The sequence below is a fragment of the Chiloscyllium punctatum genome, chromosome 49 (genome assembly GCF_047496795.1).
Source record: "Chiloscyllium punctatum isolate Juve2018m chromosome 49, sChiPun1.3, whole genome shotgun sequence".
Lineage (NCBI taxonomy): Eukaryota > Metazoa > Chordata > Chondrichthyes > Orectolobiformes > Hemiscylliidae > Chiloscyllium > Chiloscyllium punctatum.
In genome coordinates this window covers 60,130,923-60,151,972 of record NC_092787.1, presented here as the reverse complement: position 1 = coordinate 60,151,972, position 21,050 = coordinate 60,130,923, and the positions used below count along the sequence as shown (strand labels likewise).

The following is a 21,050-nucleotide window of genomic DNA, read 5'->3' as shown; positions in this document are numbered from 1 at the left end:
GCTGAACTTAATCAGCAATTACAAATAAAAATGATTGCAGATAAGGCAGAGACAGAACTTGCACTTATTTAATACTGGCCTCGTATAATGTTCTAAAGAGTTTCATAATAAACAGAATACTTCTCATCTTACTGCAATAGACAAGAAATTCCAAGAAATTTGTGCAAAGCAAACATCCACAACAACAAATTGATCCCCGTTAGAACATCTGCTTTTTTTAATTGAAGCTAATTGACAAATAAATATCAGCTGAAAAACCAGGGACAACTTCCCTCTTCTTCCAAATAGTGTCAAAGTATCTAATTCAGATGTTGAATACACAGTCAGTTGTTTGTGGTTAACATAAATGGTTTAGACGTGAATGTAGGACAGTTGATCAGTAAATTTGCAATTGATACAAACTTGGTGGATTGATAAATAGAGAGGAGGACAGCCTTAGGCTACGTGAAGGTATAGATGAGCTGGTCAGATGAACTGATCAGTGGCAAATAAAATTCAATCTTGATAAATGTGAGGTGATGTACTTGAGTAGGATAACAACCGAGGCAAGGGAATACTTGATGGATAGTATGACCCTGGGAAGCACAAGGATCAGAGGGACAAGTGGATAAAATGGTTAAGAAAGCATATGGTATTCATGCCTTAATTATTCAAGGCATAATGTTTAGGAGCAGGGAGGTTATGCTGAACTATAGAAAACATTGGTTAGGTCCACTCTAGAGAACTGTGTGCAGGTCTGGCATTCACATTTTAGGCGGAGTGTGATAGCACTGAAAATGCTATCAGAGGGGAGAGACGTGTAGAAAAGATTTACTATGATTGTACCTGGGCTGGAGAGTTCCAGTTATGAAGAGAGATTGGAAAGACTGGAATTGTTTTCCTTATAGCAAAGGAGACTGAGAGGGGATAAGACTGTGATGTACTTAGGAAAAATGTTTGCTCTTAGTGGAGGAATCAATGACTAGGGGATATAGATTTAAGGGGCAGAAGTTTAGAGGACATAAGGAAAAACATATTCCCTCAGAGAGTGGTGGGAATCTGGAACTCATTGCCTGTAAGGGTGATAGAGGCAGAACTCTCAACATTTAAGAAGTGTTTAAATGTGCACATGTGATGCCAAGGCATACAAGGCTATGGCAAAAGTGAGAACAGCAGATGCTGGAGATTAGAGTCTAGAATGTGGTGCTGGAAAAGCACAGCAGGACAGGCATCATCTGAGGAACAGGAACATCGATGTTTCAGGCAAATGATGATGAAGGGCTTTTGCCTGAAACGTCGATTTTCGTGCTCCTCGGATGTTGCCTGACCTGCTGTGCTTTTCCAGCACATAAAAGGCTATGGGCCAAGTTCTGGAAAATAGTATTAAAATACTCAGGTGCTTGTTTTTGACTGGCGTAGACATGATGGGTTTTCTGATTCTATGACTCCAATTATATTACGATTTTCCAAATATTCTACTGTTACTTTCTTTATGAATTCCAGTATTTTCCTGATGACAGATTTTAGGTGAACTGGTTTATAATTTCTTGCTTTTTAGCACTTTTATTTTCTTTAAGGGAAGTATGATATTTGCAGTTACCAAAAACTTGACACCTTTTCAGAATCCAGGGGATTTTGGAAAGTTATAGCCAATACTATTAGAACTACCTGTTGGAAGACTGTCAGATACAGACCATCAGGAATTGCCAACTTTTAGCTACAGTATTAGCTTTTCTTCTCAACCTCCTGCTATTCTTGGAATATCTTTGTGCCATCTACCATGAAGACTAAATATTTGTTCTAGTTTCTGCCATTTCATATTTCCCATCATTAATTCACTAGCCCAATTCTCTGAGGGACAATTATCTGAATGACTCTCCTGTGTTATTATTTGTTTTCATATTTCTGGTTAGTTTACTCTTATAATGTGATTTCCCTTCTTTATTCATCCTCCTCTGTTGGTTTGTAAAATCTTCCCAATCGTCTGGCCAATCTTCACGTTTTCTTTCAAATTGGTATAATCCTTCACTCCTTAGTTATGAACAGATGATTCATCCTTTCTTGAAGAATTTTCATTTCTCAATGAAATAAATATTTTGGGAGAATTATGAATTAATTTATTTAAATGTCTGCTACTGCCTAACTATCAATACTACCCTTAGACCCAATGTGCATGTAAAACTGGGTGTGAAATTTTTCATGAAATGATCACTGTTTCCCCAGAAAATCTAATGAGGTCATTATTTAATCCTGTTTCATGACACATTATCAAATCTGAAATAGTTTATTCCCTTTTTGATAAAAGAAGTAGCATTCTACAAAGCTGTCCTTAATGCAAACAATTAACTCATCCTCCAGGCTAATTTTCCAAAATACATTAAGATTAAAATAATCCATGATAATTTCAGTGAATTTCTTACAAAAGTGCAGTCTTTTTATACACACTCCTATTAGAGGAGCCTTAGAATATTCCCACAAGTGACTTCTTCCCCTGTTATTTCTTATCTCCACCCAAAGTAATTCTATACATTAGTCTTCTGAGCCAAGATCATTCCTTACCACTATACATTTTATCCTTAATCTACCGTAATAATCCATCTTCTTTCTCTTTCTTCCTAGTCCTCTAAACATTTCAGGTATCCTTCAATATTGAGATCCCAACCTTTGTCACCATGCAACCATATCTAGATTATACTCAATTATTTATTCGTACCAACAATTCATTCATCTTATTATAAATGCTATGTAAATTTTGGTAATTAGATGTTCATCCTATCTTTTTATGATTTCCTTGATCTGTTTGCACTGGTGCAACCTTACTACTGCATGCTGTGATCCTTCCTGTCACGTGCTGGCTATCATTTCCCAGAACACTGCTCTGAAATCTCTCCTGCATTCTGTAGTTTAAAGTCTAATTTACAGGCTTAGATTTTCAGTTTGACAAGACCCTGGTCCCAGTTCAGTTTTGGTGAAATCTGTCACAACGTATAGGCTCCCTTTTTGCCGCGTACAGGTGCCAGTGTCCTATGAATTGAAATCCATTTCACCCATATCATACAATATTCAACTCTTTGATCTTATTGAGCCCAGGCCAATTTTCTCAAGATTCATGTAGTTATCCAGCAATTATTGTCTTTGTGGTTTTGTTTTTTAATTCAATCTCTAACTGTTCACATTCACTGTTAAAAGCTTTTCTTAGACCTTTCTGTGCCACTGTTACCCACATGGATCACAAGAACTGAATTGTTCTCTTCATGTTCCAAGTTCCTCTTCAGCCCTCAGATGATATCCATAACTCTGACACGAGACAAGTGGCAAAGTTCTCTGAACTTGCATTCTCAATTTCAGGTAATATTAATATTAGTGATCATCCCCTAGTTTTACCATCCCAAATTTACTGCATTCTGTTTTACTCCCCCAATGTGAATGTTCCCCTTCACATGGTGCTACATTGAGCCTGCTCATTGTTTCTGAGGTCCCTATTCCTCTCCTCACTTGCGAAAAGAACCTCAAGCCTATTGGACAAGCACAAGAGTGGAGACTTTTCCGGTGAACCATTTGAATCTCCATGTTGCCTTCACTTGTTACCTAGGTAAAACAATGACTGCAGATGCTGGAAACCAGATTCTGGATTGGTGGTGCTGGAAGAGCACAGCAGTTCAGGCAGCATCCGAGGAGCAGCGAAATCGACGTTTTGGGTAAAATCCCTTCATCAGGAATAAAGGCAGAGAGCCTGAAGCGTGGAGAGTTAAGCTAGAGGAGGGTGGAGGTGGGGAGAAAGTAGCATAGAGTACAATAGGTGAGTGGGGGAGGGGATGAAGGTGATAGGTCAGGGATGAGAGGGTGGAGTGGATAGGTGGAAAAGGAGATAGGCAGGTAGGACAAGTCTGGACAAGTCATGGGGACAGTGCTGAGCTGGAAGTTTAGAACTAGGGTGAGGTGGGGGAAGGGGAAATGAGGAAACTGTTGAAGTCCACATTGATGCCCTGGGGTTGAAGTGTTCCAAGGTGGAAGATGAGGCGTTCTTCCTCCAGGCATCTGGTGGTGAGGGAGCGACGGTGAAGGAGGCCCAGGACCTCCATGTCCTCAGCAGAGTGGGAGGGGGAGTTAAAATGTTGGGCCAGGGGGCGGTGTGGTTGATTGGTGCGGGTGTCCTGGAGATGTTCCGTAAAGCGCTCTGCTAGGAGGTGTCCAGTCTCCCCAATGTAGAGGAGACCGCATTGGGAGCAACGGATACAATAAATGATATTAGTGGATGTGCAGGTAAAACTTTGATGGATGTGGAAGGCTCCTTTAGGGCCTTGGATAGAGGTGAGGAAGGAGGTGTGGGCACATGTTTTACAGTTCCTGTGGTGGCAGGGTAAGGTGCCAGGATGGGAGGGTGGGTTGTAGGGGGGGCGTGGATCTGACCAGATAGTCACGGAGGGAACGGTCTTTGCGGAAGGCGGAAAGGGGTGGGGAGGGAAATATATCTCTGGTGGTGGGGTCTTTTTGGAGGTGGCAGAAATATCAGTGGATGATTTGGTTTATGCAAAGGTTGGTAGGGTGGAAGGTGAGCACCAGGGGCGTTCTGTCCTTGTTACGGTTGGAGGGGTGGGGTCTGAGGGCAGAGGTGTGGGATGTGGACGAGATACGTTGGAGGGCATCTCTAACCACGTGGGAAGGGAAATTGCGGTCTCTAAAGAAGGAGGCCATCTGGTGTGTTCTGTGGTGGAACTGGTCCTCCTGGGAGCAGATACAGCGGAGGCGGAGGAATTGGGAATACGGGATGGCATTTTTGCAAGAGGTAGGGTGGGACTATCTCCTTTTCCACCTATCCACTCCACCCTCTCCTCCCTGACCTATCACCTTCATCCCCTCTCCCACTCACCCATTGTACTCTATGCTACTTTCTCCCCACCCCCACCCTCCTCTAGCTTATCTCTCCATGCTTCAGGCTCTCTTTATTCCTGATGAAGGGATTTTGTCCGAAACGTCGATTTCGCTGCTCCTTGGATGCTGCCTGAATTGCTGTGCTCTTCCAGCACCACTAATCCAGAATTTACTTGTTACCTGCCTATTCTTGACGTTGGACCAGACCTGAAGTACTTATCCTAAGGCATGTGACTGCCTCCTGGTACACATTGAAGCCAATTATAATACTGCACCATGTAACATGCCTTGATACTGATGTGGTGCACCTTAATGGAAACAAAAAAAATCATTAAAAACATGAGTCTGATGAAGAGTTATGTTTTGATTAATTCTACATTTTACTGGTGTTGTTATGTATCCTATGACAATCGACTGCCACTTCTGCTCAATAAAACCATAACAAGTTTATGTCAAGGAGGTCTCATTTTTCAGCAGGTAGGAGTGGAACTTGGCATAAGGAGACTAGGTGTTATAGAGTGAAATGCAAAGTTGTGGGCATTTATCTGTCTCCTGGCCACTTTTGAAGTAGCTAGTTCCAGGGTTAGCTGATGAGGGTGTTAATGACTTATAGGCTGACAGTGGGTAGATGACTAAAGGTCAATTGGCTGATTTGACTGGAGTTTTCCAGCTGGCATGTGAGTACACCACTGAGACCCAGCCCTACACACAATTGTCAGGATGGTCAACGTCCCCAAACAACGCTGTTTCCTCATTGCAGCTGCAGGCTATTCCTCAGAGGAGTTTCACACCACATCATGTGCCAGTACAAGCATAATGGGCCAAATGATCTCCCCCTGGGCCATAACTCTTCTGTGATTCAGTGGCTCTATGACAATGATAGCTGGGAGAAAGTGAGGACTGCAGATGCTGGACATCAGAGTCGAAAAGTGATGTTGGAAAAGCACAGCTGGTCAGGCAGCATCTGAGGAGGAGGAGAGTTGAAGTTTCGAGCAGAAGCTTTTCACGATGATGGCTGCCAGATTTTGCCTCTTGAGTTTTCTAGAGTTTCAAAATTTGTCCATCTTGAGGCGAGTTTCATTCACCCCCCCCACATACACCTTGGCAGCTCCTACCATCAGCACTGGAGCTGCTAATCTTTCAGATGCTGGTGGGCTTCCAGTTGACTGGTCTCCTGAGCCTCTCTGCCATCCTGAATTGGAGAGAGATTTGCACCAAATCTTCTTAAAAAATGTAAATAGTGTCAGTCGCATACCACCTTCTGCTTCAGCCTTGTCAGAATTACAGAACATTCATATTCCACTCACATTTACAAATGTAATTAACCATGGATAATGAGCTGATTATCTGTTTTTCTGTGTTGTTGATTGAAGGCAAGGAATAACTTCCCTACACTTTTTTAAAACAGTAAATCAGAACTTGAAACATAGTAATATGGAACTTCAATCTAAATTCACATCAAAAATGACAGCACCTCCAATGGTGAATTCCCTTTGTATTGTTCCAGAGTGACAGCCTTGACTTTTGTGCTGCTCAGGGACTAAAATTAGGCATGAACACAGAACCATTAGATTCAAAGATGAGGGTGTCACTCACTGAGCCAAAGCAAGACACTCTTTGTGGTCAGGACACAAAAATGCTCTCTACATCAGAGTCCTGACTGAGAAACAAAACAGCAACCCAGGATCTCTAAGTCTCAAAGCTATCAGAATCACTTCATTCAGTCGCTCAAATATTTTATGGAAAACAAAACGATGTTTGAGTGCAAGTAGGAAAGAATGATGGGTTGAAGAGTAGGAATTGTTTTATTTGGGACCTATTGAAGATACTTTAGATGTAGGATCAACAAAATACATAAATGAGAGATTGAAGCTAGTAGGAAATGTGATAGTAACTTTAGTCATAGTGAGGCAACAATAGTAACTCTTTGGATGAAAAATTAGAGAAAATGCAGGATTTGCTTTGCATATTCCTTTAGGATTTGGGAATTACTAGTAAAATCATCATTAATTTCCCATCCTTAGTTTTCTTTTGAGAAGATGATGAGGGTCCCTTGTCTTGAATCAATAGTCAAGAATATACTTCCATAATCTAGGGGGACAAAGAAGACACAAATAAGGGACAGACCAGGATTAGGGGAGACAGTGGGGCACTAATAATGTGACCCAACTAACATACGAGGGATCAGTGTAACCTTAATAAGGCGTGGGTTCAAATCCAGCTTCTGGTGGATTTAAATTTAATCAATCAAATCTGGAATTGCACGCATACAGTAGTAATGGTAACCATGGAAGTGTTATTGATGGTTACTACCCAATGATATCTGACATCCTTATCTGCTCTGGCCAACATGCAATGTGGTTGACTCTTAATTATCCTCTGAAATAGTTTAATATGATGTTAAATGAGATAAAAGGACAATTAGGGATTGACAACAAATATGGCCTCACCTACAATGCCCACATCTCATGAATAAATAAAGTAATAAATAAAATAACCCTGTCAGTTCGGGAATTTCAGGATTTTGACCTCATGACTACGATGGATATGGCGAACAGGATCGTTTGTGACTTTGCGGAGGATCTGGAAATATTGGTCTTCCTATACATTTTATTGCTTTTGTCCTTCTGAGATGATCTGAGGTTGAGAAGTCACCATTTCCCCAGTGTTTAATGTACTAAGAAAACAATGATATTCTAAAATTTAACTCCAAATGCTAATCAATAATTTAATATGTGAGCGCATGAGGTCCATTTAATCCTTTCTGGACATTTTTGTTTGTAATACTGATGGTGAACATGACAAATCTGAAGCAGAAATATAAAAAGATATTCCATTACACTTGTCCTATAGAAGTCAGATTACCTCATAATGGTCTAGAATCTAGATACTAGATCCTGAGCAATTACTGTGACCTGCAGTAAAGAACATGATTATTAGAAGCTCTTTGCACCAAATTGGGAATATAGCAAAGATAGCCAATGCCATCTTTTACCTTGTCAGGGCAACTTGTTAGGTTTTTTTTTCATTCTCCTGCCCTATCCAGAACACACGCCCTCAGGCTGGAAATAACACTCACTGGAACTCTGCACAGCCTGAATGTTCGACCAATTTTGAATCTGCCACATCACCACAGGTCTTCTGCCTTCAAAGTACTGAGGGACAAGGGAATAGAACAGTAGATTTACTGTGATTTCTTGCCATCTGATTTAATGAGATCAGACACAAGAGGCTCAAGCATTTAAACAGTTCTACATTTCTATAACACTGATTGAATTGGGTGGCACAATGGCTCAGTGGTTAGCACTGCTCACAGCACTGGGTTCTGGGTTTGATTCCAGCCTTAGGTGATTGTGTGTGTGTGTGTATGTGTGTATAGAGTTTGCACATTCTATTTGTGCCCATGTGAGTTTCCTCCCACAGCCCAAAAATGTGCAGGTTAGGTGGGTTGCCCATGCTAAATTGCCCATAGTGTGCTGGCTAGGTGGATTAGCCACGGGAAATGCAGGGTAAAAGGAGGTGGGTGGGTGCTCTTCAGAGGGTTGGTGTGGGACTCGATGGGCTGAATGGCCTGTTTCCACACTGAAGAATTTTATGATTTGTAACACAAATTGATTCTGAAATCTGCCAAACCTCATATCACATGACTAACTAGAGAAGAAGCACAAATTGTTCCACTTTTGTTTTCCTGTTCCTGGCTTGAGGTTCAGAAATTATGTCACTGAAAAGGATGATTTATTTTCTCACCACATCTGCAACCACCCAAAAGTATAGAAAATGTAACAAAACAATGTTAAGAAGCCCACAATTGATGTTCAATTTTGAAACAACTTTCAGTTCTCATTATACCTCACAACTGATATATTCTGCCAAAATCAGAATTACTGGCAAGGGGAGCTGCCTTTGTTTATCAATTTTACATTTTTCAAAATTTTCAACTGTTTCTCCTAACAGGAATGGTTATCCCTGGAGTGGAATTCCAAAAGTGCCTATTTCCTTTGGTACTGCTATTTGGTGACCTTGCTTTTTAATTGTCAGTTTAGATTTAAAGTATCAACAAATCCATTTCGCTGTGGAAAGCATTGCAGTTCAGATGGCTCCTAACAAACCTGATGGCCATAAACAAGTTTTCCCAATGATCATAACAATGGGGAATCAATAGGCTTGCCTCACATTTTAATAGGTTCATTTTATTTATTCTAACAAAAATTTATAAAGCTGACTTAGATCTGTGGTTGATACAGTTACAAATGATGCATTCATATCAAGTAAGCCTAGTTTCAAATCTATATACAATGTAATGGAGCTTTTGTTTTGGAAATTATGAAAATGATAGTTTTGAAGGCAAAGTCATGGCAAAATTGTTGGCATAATGTTTAATTCCATTCGTAAAATCCTTCAGTTTTATAGTTCCAAAATGGTAACATATTGTAATCTTGAAGGGAGTTATCACTTTTGTGGGATATGCTTTTGATGCAGAAATAGATTGCAGTGTTGTTAGTTAATTGTGTTTTTAATTTGGTGTCAGGAAGCATGATGCTCTGTGCATTGCACTGATCCAGCAGCAGAGTCTTACCCATCCAGCTGGTGGGATTCTGAAGTGGTATCTCTTTCAATACAAGATATAGGAAATACAGGTTATATGGATAGTCTCAAAGCACCCATTTCACACTCCTTGAGATAAATACTGCTGTAATAGCCTGTCGAAACAAATTTGGCTTTGGTTGGCTATTTTATCCACAGAAAAGACTGAAGTAGAAAGAGAGACATTATGCAGGAGGTTGAGAAGTGACCTTATAGCCATTTAAAAAATAAGGAGGGATATAAATAAGGTGAATGGCACATGTTCTTTCCCTCGGATGGCGGATTTCAAGACCAGAGCGATGTATTTTTAAGGCGAGAGGAGAAAAGCATGAGGGACAACTTTTTTTACACTGTGAGTGGTTTCCATGTGGTATGAACTTCCAGAGCAAGTGATGGATATGGGTACAGTTACAATGTTTAAAAGACATTTCGAGAAGTACACAAATAGGAAGTGTTTGAAGGGATATGGGCCAAGCATAGGCAGGTGGGAATAGTTTACTTTGGGATTATGGGCGGCATGGACTGGTTGGACCGAGGGGCTGTTTCCATGCTGTATGACTTTATGACTCTATATACTGAATATAATAAATAGTCTATCTGATACGAGAATGATTGATGCTGACTGTTAACAACAAAAAGAATCTTATTTCCCAATCGCAACTGTCACCTTGATGAGCACAGAATTTCAGAATATATACAAACTACTGCCTTTCTGTTCAATAATGAAACCAATTCAAGTTGCTTAGTTCAGAAATTTCTACCTTCTATGTAAACAATACTCCAATGTGCAATTATGCTGATGGATTCCTTTTGACAGCATTGTAAGGACTGTTCCCTTTAAAAATGAACTGGGTCATGCACGAGCGATAATAGAAAGCAGCCGTTTGGAGCATACATTTACTCCATAAATATATTGGTTAATAGATGAAAAAACACCAGAGGTGATTTGATGATGGAAAACAAAACTCTGTGTGTAGTGACAGCTTTGAACAGGTTAATTAGAAAATTACCCCATAATGTTTTTGAGATTTGGAGGTGCCAGTGTTGGACTGGGGTGTACAAAGTTAAAAATCACAAAGCGCCAGATTATAGTCCAACAGGTTTATTTGGAAACACTAGCTTTCAGAGCATTGCTCCTTTATCAAGTGGCTGTAAGGGTCTTGTGGTATGGGAATAGTGTCTGTACATTTGAGCCAAATGGCCTAGGTTCAAGTCCCACCCCCTCCAGAGCTATGTGATTGCGTCTCTGGACAGGTCAATTAAAAAGTTTGTCAAGTTTTGAGGTTTTTGTGGCAGAATGGTTCAAAGCCAGATGTCTGTAATAACATCCCAGAACTGGCTGACTAGAAAAATACCTACTTCATAAAGCTTTGAGGGCTTGTGGTCCAGTGGTGGTGTTCCTACCTTTGAACCAGGAGGTCTATGTTCAAGATCTACCTGCTTCAGAGGTGTGAAATAACATCTCTGAACAAGATGATTAGAAAATATCTACTCTCTGGGACCCCTGCAACAATACCTGAAAACTAAGATGATTGCCATCCAATGAATTGTTTTCCCCAGTAAGGGGATTGGTCAGAAATGTGGGAGAGCAGACTAGAGTTTGTATAGAGTTGTGAAATTTGTATGTACAATTATGAAAATGTACTGACTCCTGCTTTGGAGATGGATGGCTGGCTGAGCTGGCTGGTTAGCAATGCCAACAGCATGGATTCAATTCCTGCACCAGTTGACGTTATCATGAAGAACTCTCTATCTCCCATCACCTGAGGCATAGTGCTCTCAGGTTGAACCACCACCAGTCATCTCTCTCTTTAATGATAGGGCAACCTTATGGTCTGGTAAGACTATGGTGACTCTACCTTTAGATGGATGGTGAGCAATGTCATACTGTTGGATTTTAAAAACATCTTTCAGTTTGAGTTGTCCAATGGGACAATTTCTCTTCCACTAAAGAGTTACATTCATATAGCACTTTTCATGACCACCAGATGTGCAAACACAATTGTAATGTAGGAACAAACAGCATCCAATATGCATGGAACAAACTTCAACAAACAGCAACATAATAATCTATTTCACGAGAAATATCTATTTTAAATCAAGACAAATGATCCACTTCTTAAATAAGAACTTAAATTTAAGAGGAGATACTCAACTTTGCATCCAGCACAGACTCTGAAAGCTGAGCAAGAGGCGCAAACACTCGATTTATACTGGCAGTCCTATTCTTACCTTCACGGTTCAATTGATGACAAATGTACAGCAGAGTCTGGAGCTGAGGAAGTAATTCATAGTGTCATAGAATCACCCAGAATACCATCAGACACCAGCCCCATTATGTCTTTCCTATGAACAAACACCAAACTACACTAATCACATTTACCTGTGTTTGGTCTGTAGCCTACTATGCCCTGGCATTCTAAGTACTCATCTAGATGCTTTTTAAAAGTTCCATTATACCTGCCTCTACTACCCTCTAGGACAGCACATTCCACATTTCTACCTCCCTTGGTGGAAAAAGTCTAACTCAGAAATCCTCTAAACAACTTGCTCCTCACCTTATACTTATGCCCTCTGGTCTGAGTCATGTCTGCTATGGGGAGGAAATTCTCATCTATGGTCCATGCCTCTCATAATTTTGTATGCCTCAATCAGATTTGCCCCCATCCCAGCCTCCTCTGCTCCATGAAAAACAAACCCAGCCTGTATAGCGTCTCCTTATAACTGAGAGAGTTCATCCCAAGCAACATCCTGGTGACTCTCCTCACCATCTCCAGTGTAATCATGTTCTTCCAATAATTTAGTGACTAGAACTGCACACAATCTTCCATCTGTGGCCTAAGCAATGTTTTATACAGTTGTAACTCCTATATTCTAAACCTCAGTTCATGAAGGCAAGTGTAATTGATAGCATATCCCTTGTACATTTGTCCTGTAAGGTGCATTGCATTGCATGGAAGTGTACTTATTTATTTTTAACTGCACAATAGGTAACATTCTGGTCTTGTCAATACATATTCTTCACCCAAAATTACATTGATTCATCAACAAATTATTGTTTGTGGGACCTTAGTCTTTGCAATAATTGAAACTATAATTAAAAGCATTCTATTTGGGAATCTTGTGACCCAGTGGTAGTGTCCTCACCCCTGAGCAAGGAGGCCTGGGTTCAAGTTCCACCTGCTCTCTACACAACTGCTTAAGGTGTGTAGTAACCACTTTGAACAGATTGGTTAGGAAAATATCTCACAGTACTTCATTAGCTATAAAGCTTGGGAGACATAGAACATAGAACATAGAACATAGAATATTACAGCGCAGTACAGACCCTTCGGCCCTCAATGTTGCGCCGACCTGTCATACCAATCTGAAGGCCATCTAACCTACTCTATTCTATGTACATCCATATGCTTGTCCAGTGACAACTTAAATGTACTTAAAGTTGGCGAATCTACTAGCGTTGCAGGCAAAGCATTCCTATGTGAATGCAGATTCCTTTTTATCTTTCGTAACAATTTTAAATCCACACATACCTCTGTAAACATTTAGTAAATGGTTTTGAGATTACCTCCCCCTTTCTCTGGACTTCTTCGTCTATTAATTTTTTTTTCTTGTTTCTCTCCAAAGGACTCAAGCAATGCTGCTCCCTCAATAGAAAGAGCACCAAAAGTTCCAGGTGTGTATGAACAATGAAAGTGTAGATTTGTAAATTAATGATAATTATCACCAATAAAGATGAAGTGAAAATTAGTAAATTGTGTAATTCAAGAATAGTAATAACTTCAGGGTATTCTTTTGGTGCGGTGGTAATGACCCTGCCCCTTAACCAAAAGGTCTGGGTTCAAATGCCACCTGCTCCTGAGGTTTGTAATAGCATCTCTGAGCAGTTTGATTAGAAAAATAGGTTGTGAAGAAATTTGAAGTGACTTCAAGACTAAGCTGTTTTCTTCACTAACACACAGCATTCAATTGCACCTCAGCTTCAAGAACTGAAGGCACGTGGTATTTATTTTAAAGCAGTGAGATAAAGAGTCTGAGGCCTGTATATTTATCTGAAGAATTATGGACTCCACCAATGCAATTTCTTGAAATATCTGCTGGAATGTCAAATTTTCATATCCTTAGTACCAGGGCTTCCTGGAAGTCAGACTGGGCAAGCCCAGATTGAGAGTGGAGGATACAGGGTGTAGAGGCAGACTGAATGGAAGGCCGATCTCTCTCACCAGCACTGGATTGATAGCCCTCAGTCCTCAGCTCCCCTTACACACTCTCCATTCCCCATCCATGCCAGCCCTTCTCATATCTTGACCACCAAGACCTCATACCCTCCATGTCAATCTAGGTTACAGTAGTCACTGCCCATAGTACTTTAGAACCCCATGCCAATTTAGCGCCAGCTCATACAGACCCATCACCGCCATGCACTGCCCTTTGTCCTTACATCTTCCATTGCTAACTCACCCAGTATTGACCATGGGCAGACCTCAGGACCCGTGCAGAGAACCCATGCAGAGATGAGATAGAATTAACTTTAATATCTTGCACAGACTTTGCTATAATAATAAAAATAACTTTTATCTTCATAAAACCTTTACATTTAGATCCTTTAAATTATATAATGTTTTATAGCAGCAATTATTTAATTCAAGTTCATAATCCCTTTTAGCAACATGTATTAGAATTTATAAGTCCCACTCCAAAATGTCTATGATTACTTTGTAAGTGGTAATCAAAATGTGGAATGGCTGACATCCTACTGCAATGATGAATGACTTTGAATTCAGTCATGTAGCACTGATCCAGTAATGAAAACCCTATGTCAACAGATAGGGTAAAAAACAAGCAATGAATAGACAAAGATTTAAAGAACTGGATTTTAAATGTCCTGAGAGTTTGAAAATTCTGTTTGACTGGTGTGGTTTACAGGTCCTTTTCATGCTTTGGACAGTTTCCTCCAACAAGCCCTCTTGATAGTTCACTTTGACATGTCTATTGCTGTTTTTGATGAGCTGGAAGGTCATGGATTTATGCAGTTTTTACACATATTCATGCTTTTTATAACTCCAAAGGGCACCTTATCTCTCAAAGGCCAGATTGACTCTCCTGAGTCTGTTATGGTATCAAGTCCAGAGATGGTTATCTGAACAAATTAATCATATCAGATCTGCTCCTACCAGGTCTAAGTTGAGCACTTTGTGTTTTAGAAACCCAGGTCACAAAAATCAGAAATGGCTGGAGGCAGATGGTACTTTGTGTGTGCAGCCACCTCTGCGAAATGCACATATATAAAACCTTAACCCACTCCATTCCCACGTCCATGAAAATGATAGGTGATGTGTTTCAGTGGGTTGGACTTTTCATTTTAAGGCACTTCTGCTATTTTCATCAAAACTCCAGACTTGAGAGTTTGTAACAGTCTCCATCAGAAGGATAAAAATAGAATGACCAGCAGTAGCAAAGATTTGCTATTCCTTCCATGGAACCTGCATGATCTGCAAGGGAGTAAACAATGATTATATAGCAGTGTGTCATTTCTAATAACGCCAAGAAGATAAAATTTCCAAACTTCTACAAAGGTGGTTAGCCAAGAAAATCTTACAGTGATCACTTTTAATCTTTCATCCTATAATATTAGATCAGTTGTTAATTTTAAATCTGGGATAGATAATTTTTTTTATTAAGCAAGGGTGTTGAGGGATATTAGCCAAAATGTTATATATTGAGGTAAGCCACAGATCTGCCATGATCTCATTAAGTGGCTCAAGGAGTTGGATGCTGTACTCTTGTTCCTGAGTTCCTGTGGTATTTTGTTATTTTGCATTACAAATAGCCAGAAATATGCTCTATTACTTGCGAGGTCAATTGGGCATCAGGAATCTCCTGAACTTTGGGTCCCATGTTTTATTTCCTTAACTGCTGAAATTTTGTAACAAGCAAAGCTCACATTGACTATCTTTCTTAGCTCAAAGAAGATGAATCTATTTAAATTCTCTAAGAAGAAGATTTGAAGCGATATGATCATGAGAAAGGAATAGATATGTCAGAAGAAATAATTCATGAGAATGTCTGCAATGCTTTGTGAAATATGTGGCAATGATGGTGATGCAATTATTGTTGATGAATTGTTTGACCGCTGGAATTATTTTTAATCTTTATGTTTTTCTGCAAGAACAAATCATTTTTCTTGTTTTGCTTAAACTACTCTATTACTGTGAAGGCTTCACAGATTGAATATTGGGGCTTTTTATCTCTTCCACTGCTGCTGCAGATTGCATAATTAGCATTTATGTCTTAAGGAATTAGACCATAATAAAAATGTCCCATCAGGCTTTTCTGTTCCAGTGGACATTAGATATGTGAAAACTGGCAATAGCAGAAGGATACAAGAAAGAACTGATCACAAAGGACCAACAGAAGTCACAAGTTTAAATTATTTTAGGCTATTAATTTGCACCCAGCACCGTTACTATTACAGCTATAAGGCTATTAATAAAATTGAAGTAATTTATTACAATAATATTGGTCTTTATTTCAGTGTCATTGTGAAGGAGCTAAGAGCTTTAAGGACTGACAGATTAAGAAGAAATGAGATTCGCTGGTCCAGCTGATTATAAATTTTAATTGTGAGAGAGATAATGTTAAAAAATATTTTGCATTTAAATAGCAGCTTTGATAACTACAAGATATTGAAAATTACATTGCAAAATATTTTTCGAGGACCTCTGTTATAACGTAAGAAATGAAGCATTCAATTAGTGCTGAGTCAGCTCCCGTAACCGTAAATGTGATAGTAATGTAATCATCAGTTTTAGTGATGTTGTTTGAAAATATCACTCGAACTCAATATACTTGCTTTCATTTCCAACGAAGGAAACCAAAGTGCATATAACAAAACGTTTGCAGCTGATAAACTCGATTAGTGCTTGACTACATTTTAATTCATTCACTGCATAGGGGTGATAAGGCTAGCATTTATTGCCGATTATTAGTTGGCCTTTCATTAGTACAGCTGAAGGGCTAATTGTCAGAATTTTTGAGAGGGCAGTTAAGAACCAAATTTCTGTGAACCCAGAGTCACATATAGGCCAGACGTGGTTAAGATGGCTAATTTCCCTGCTGAAGTGGAGGAAAGTGAAGCAGCTTGATTTGAACAGTCATCCAGGAGTGCGGTACTATCATGTTCACAATTACAGATTATAGCTTATTTAAGATTTAGCTAATTAACAAAATTTAAATTTCCTTGCCTTTAATGGTGGCATTTGAGCTCCTATCTCCAGCTCATCGGCTAGACCTCAGGATTGTATCTTTTAATCTTTTAATTCATTGTCTGTAAAACACTACTTGCCTTTGCTTTTCTGGACAATGATAACATCAGGAAAGCAAGATAAACACCTAAAGAGGGAAAGGAAAAGAAAGTCATATTGATAGGGTTACAGAAAGTGTAAGTAGGAGGTTCACTTAGAACATAAATGCTGGTGGAGACAAATTTGGCTGAATGTCCTGCTTCTGAGTTGTAGACTCTATATTTAACTTTACAAACATTGTTCATTTTTAAATTTTATTCATAAACATTTGTGTTGTTAGTACTGTGAAACTATTGCATCTAGCACAGCCAGAATAGGAACACTATAGCAATATGCACAATAACACTTCACCTAATCAGTGATAAGAAACACCTCAGGATCAACTGCAGAATAATATGCCTTACTGAACACTCTAATCCAATTTACCTGATTTTCCACAAGCTATATGGTCCTTTATTGACAATTAGCACTAGGCAGAGCTTTTGTATTGTAGACCCATGCTCACTAGATGCTGGACTGGGATTGTACAAAACCATTGCATATAGGAGTGTTCCTGTCAGCAGAGACAGAAGATTCATCTTATCAACTTGGACTGGAGGTCAACAATCAAAGTCTAATGTAGTGCATAATTTATTTCCCACAAATACATTCCAAAGTGTTTGAATACATTTCCAATTGGTTTGTTGATCTAAAGTGCAAATTAAATTTTGTGAGCATTACATTTCAGATTCCTGAATGCAGTGTTTCAGCAGGAAAGGGGAGATGGTAGCATAGTGGTTTTGTAACTTGACAAATAATCCAAATAATGGGCTAATTCTCCAGAGTCATGGGTTCAAATCCTACCAGGACAGGTGGTGAAATTTGAATTCAACAAATAAATCTGGAATTAAAGTTCAATAAAAGAAATGAAACCAGACAGAACACATAGCACCAATCAATGCACCAGAAACAACAATGGCACACAGTCCTATCAATCCCATAAAAGCCTCTTTAATAACACTTGGAAGCTTGACTCAAAAGTGTGAGATCTGTCTCAGCTTATTTAAGCAACATCCTGAAACAATCATTGTCACAGTATCATACATTACACATCATGTTCCAAACAACAGCATACCATCCTGGGTGTGTCCCACCCCACCAACAGATTAGAGCCATCAGAGGTGGTGGCAGACAGGGGAATAGTTGCCCTTTGAGTCTACAACAACCAGTCTGGACCCCATGGAATGTCATAGATTCAGGTCAAACATGAACAAAGAAGCCTCCTGTTGAATACCACCCCACCTCACAGACTCAACTGATGAATTGGTGCTCCTCTGTGTTGAAGACCACTTAGAGGAATCACTGAGGGTGGCAAGGACCCAGATGCATTCTGGGTGAGGGTCTTCAATGTCCATAATCAAGAATGGCTCAGTAGCATCACTATTGAAGAAACCAGCCAATGTTCTAAAAGACATAACCGTGGGACATGCCCTGTGGCAGTTGTTGAGGGAAAGAACAAGAGGGACAAATGTATATTACCTTATCATCACTAACTTACTTGTTGCAGATGATATTGCTAGAAGTGGTGACCGCATAGTCTTTGCGAAGTCCCACCATTACACTGAGGACAGCCTTCCCTGTATTATGTACACTATCACCATGCTATATGGGATAGATTTCAAACAGATCTAGAAACTCAAGTTTGGATATCCATATGCTGCTGTGCATTACAGCAGCAGTCGAATTGTATTCAAATGCAATGGCCTGGTGTATCTCCCATTTGACCATTACCAATGTGTGAGAGTATCAGTCTTGGTTCATTAAAAAATGTTTTAAACAGTTGGTTTAAAAAGAGTGCAAGAGGGCATGCCAGGAGCAGCATCAGGCATGCCTAAAAAAAAAGTGTCAACCTGGTGAAGTGACAATACAGGACATGGCAAACATCAGCAGCAAATAAAAAACAGCACTTACTGATCCTTCAGTCAACCAATCAGATCAAAGTTGCCATATCTAAATGGATGCAGTATTCTAAAAGTGGCCTAACCAATGTCCTGTACATCCCAACTCCTAAATTCGATGCACTGACCGATAAAGGTAAGTATGACAAATGCCTTCTTCATCACTCTATCTACCTTTGACCCCTTTCAACGAACTATGCACCTGCACCCCTTTGTTTGACAACACTTCCCAGAGCTCTACAATTAACTATGTAAGTCCTGCCTTGATTTGCCTTACCAAAATGCATCTCCTCACATTTAGCTAAATTAGACTCCATCAGCTACTCCTCAATCCATTGGCCAATCAGTTGTACTCTGAGATTACCTTCTTCAATGTCCACTACACCATCCATTTTGGTGTCATCTGTAAACTTACAAACCATACCGCCAAAGTCACATTCAGATTATTTATAAAAATGTTGAAAAGTAATGGACCCAGTACCGTTCCTTGAAGCACACCACTGATCACAATCTGAAAAATAACCTCCACCACCACCTTCTGTCTCCTACTTTCAAGCCAATTTTGTATCTAAATAGGTAGCTCCCCCCGGACTCCATGTGAACTACCCTTTCTAACCAGTCTACCATGCAGAACCTTGTTGAACACTTTGCTGATGTCAATAAGGAGAATGTCTACTGCTCTGCCCTGTCACTTCTTCAAAAACATAATCAAATTAGTGAGATGCAATTTCCAAGCACAAAGCCATATTGATACTTCCTAAACCATCCTTGACTTTCTAAATGTATGTAAATCCTATCCCTCAAAATCCCCTCCAACAACTTACCCACCACTGACATCAGGCTCACTGGTCTATAGTTCCCTAGTTTTTCCCTACCCACCTTTCTTAATTAATGGCACCACAATAGCCAATCTCCAATCTTCTATGGCTATCAATCATATAAATATCTCAGTAAGAGGCCCAGCCATCTCTTTCCTAGCTTCCCCCAGAGTTCCAGGATACTGGTTCTTTAGCCACCTTTACGCATGTCAACTTGTCGAGAACCTCCTTTTCCATAAATGAACACTTGTCAAGTTATCACTATTTATTTCTCCAAGTTCTCTCGCTTCCATATCCTTCTCTATCATAAATATTGATGTGAAATGCTCATTTAATATCACCCCCATCTCCTGCCATTCCATACATAGACAGCATTGTTGATCTTTACTCCTATACTCCTACTGCCAATGTTCTGTACAGCCGCAACATGACATCGTAACTCCTCTACTCGATGCACTGACCAATAAAGGCAAGCATTCCAAACACCTCCTTCACTATCCCATCTATCTGTGACTCCACTTTTAGGGAACTATGAATCTGCACTCTAAGGTCTCTTTGTTCAGCAACACTCCCCAAGACCTTACTATTAAGTGTATAAGTCCTGCTCTGATTTGTTGTTCCAAAATGCAGCTTCAAAAAGGTAGCTCACCAGTACTCTTCACCAAGGAAATTAGGGAGAGATAATAAAGGCAGGTGGTGCCAGTGCAGCCTGCATCCTGTGAATGAATTTTAAAATTAAGTTATGAATCGTTGGCATTCATGCAGGTGTAACTGAACATTGCGGATTAGTCCTTTAAAAGTTTTGAGAAATAATATCTTTAATAATAAAACAAACTTAGCTACTGGAATTCTAATACTTACTAGTTACATCATCTGAACCTTATTAAATAGCAGACTAATCAATCCATGGTATCATCAAACTCATCTGTCTGCCTAGAAGAGGAGGAACTTAATGAGAAAATGTTAAGCAAACTTCGACTAGTTCTCTCTGTCTATCACATTCATTGACTTGCATTATCATGGTTTGTAATACTGTTCACTGATACTACTTTGGCAAATAAACAAACAAAACAACAGCTTTGGTTTAGAAATTAAAGTGCAGATGCTATTAAAAAATCTCGTGAAACGACATAAAGGCAATGTCACTGACTCTTGAGGTCAACTTATTGTGGAAACTATTTGAAATCTTCCTCTGTGATTTTTTTAATGAAATTTTAATTCCGTTGATTAATAAACCATCCAATATGTAGCTCCCTTATTAACTAGCAGTTAGTCAAAACCATATTCAAATCCAGCATTGAAATATTTCCGAAAACTGCTATTTTCATTCATTAAGACGGCAATTAAGAATTGGAAAGCTTTTTTTAATGATTACCAGCAATTCTGTTAACATCAATGTTTCCTAAATACTTTATCAGTCTGACTTGCACAGATACCCATCTCCCATTAACAACTGTTAACTGATTTCTAATAAAGAGATAAGGATCAATAGACGTGAAGCTGGGAGAGCACAGCAGGTCAGACAGCATCCAAGGAGCAGGAAAGTCAATGTTTCA

General features: G+C 39.5%; 1 protein-coding gene across 2 annotated transcripts in view; it reads left to right on the top strand.

Annotated features, from left to right (window-relative positions):
• LOC140469506 (tumor necrosis factor-like) overlaps positions 1-21,050 on the top strand; it is a 38,807-nt gene that overhangs the window by 6,066 nt on the left and 11,691 nt on the right. For both annotated transcript variants that reach the window (XM_072566083.1, XM_072566082.1), the window contains exon 2: positions 13,063-13,111. In XM_072566083.1, the coding sequence (XP_072422184.1) occupies positions 13,063-13,111 (49 nt within the window). The remainder of the gene's footprint in view (positions 1-13,062; positions 13,112-21,050) is intronic.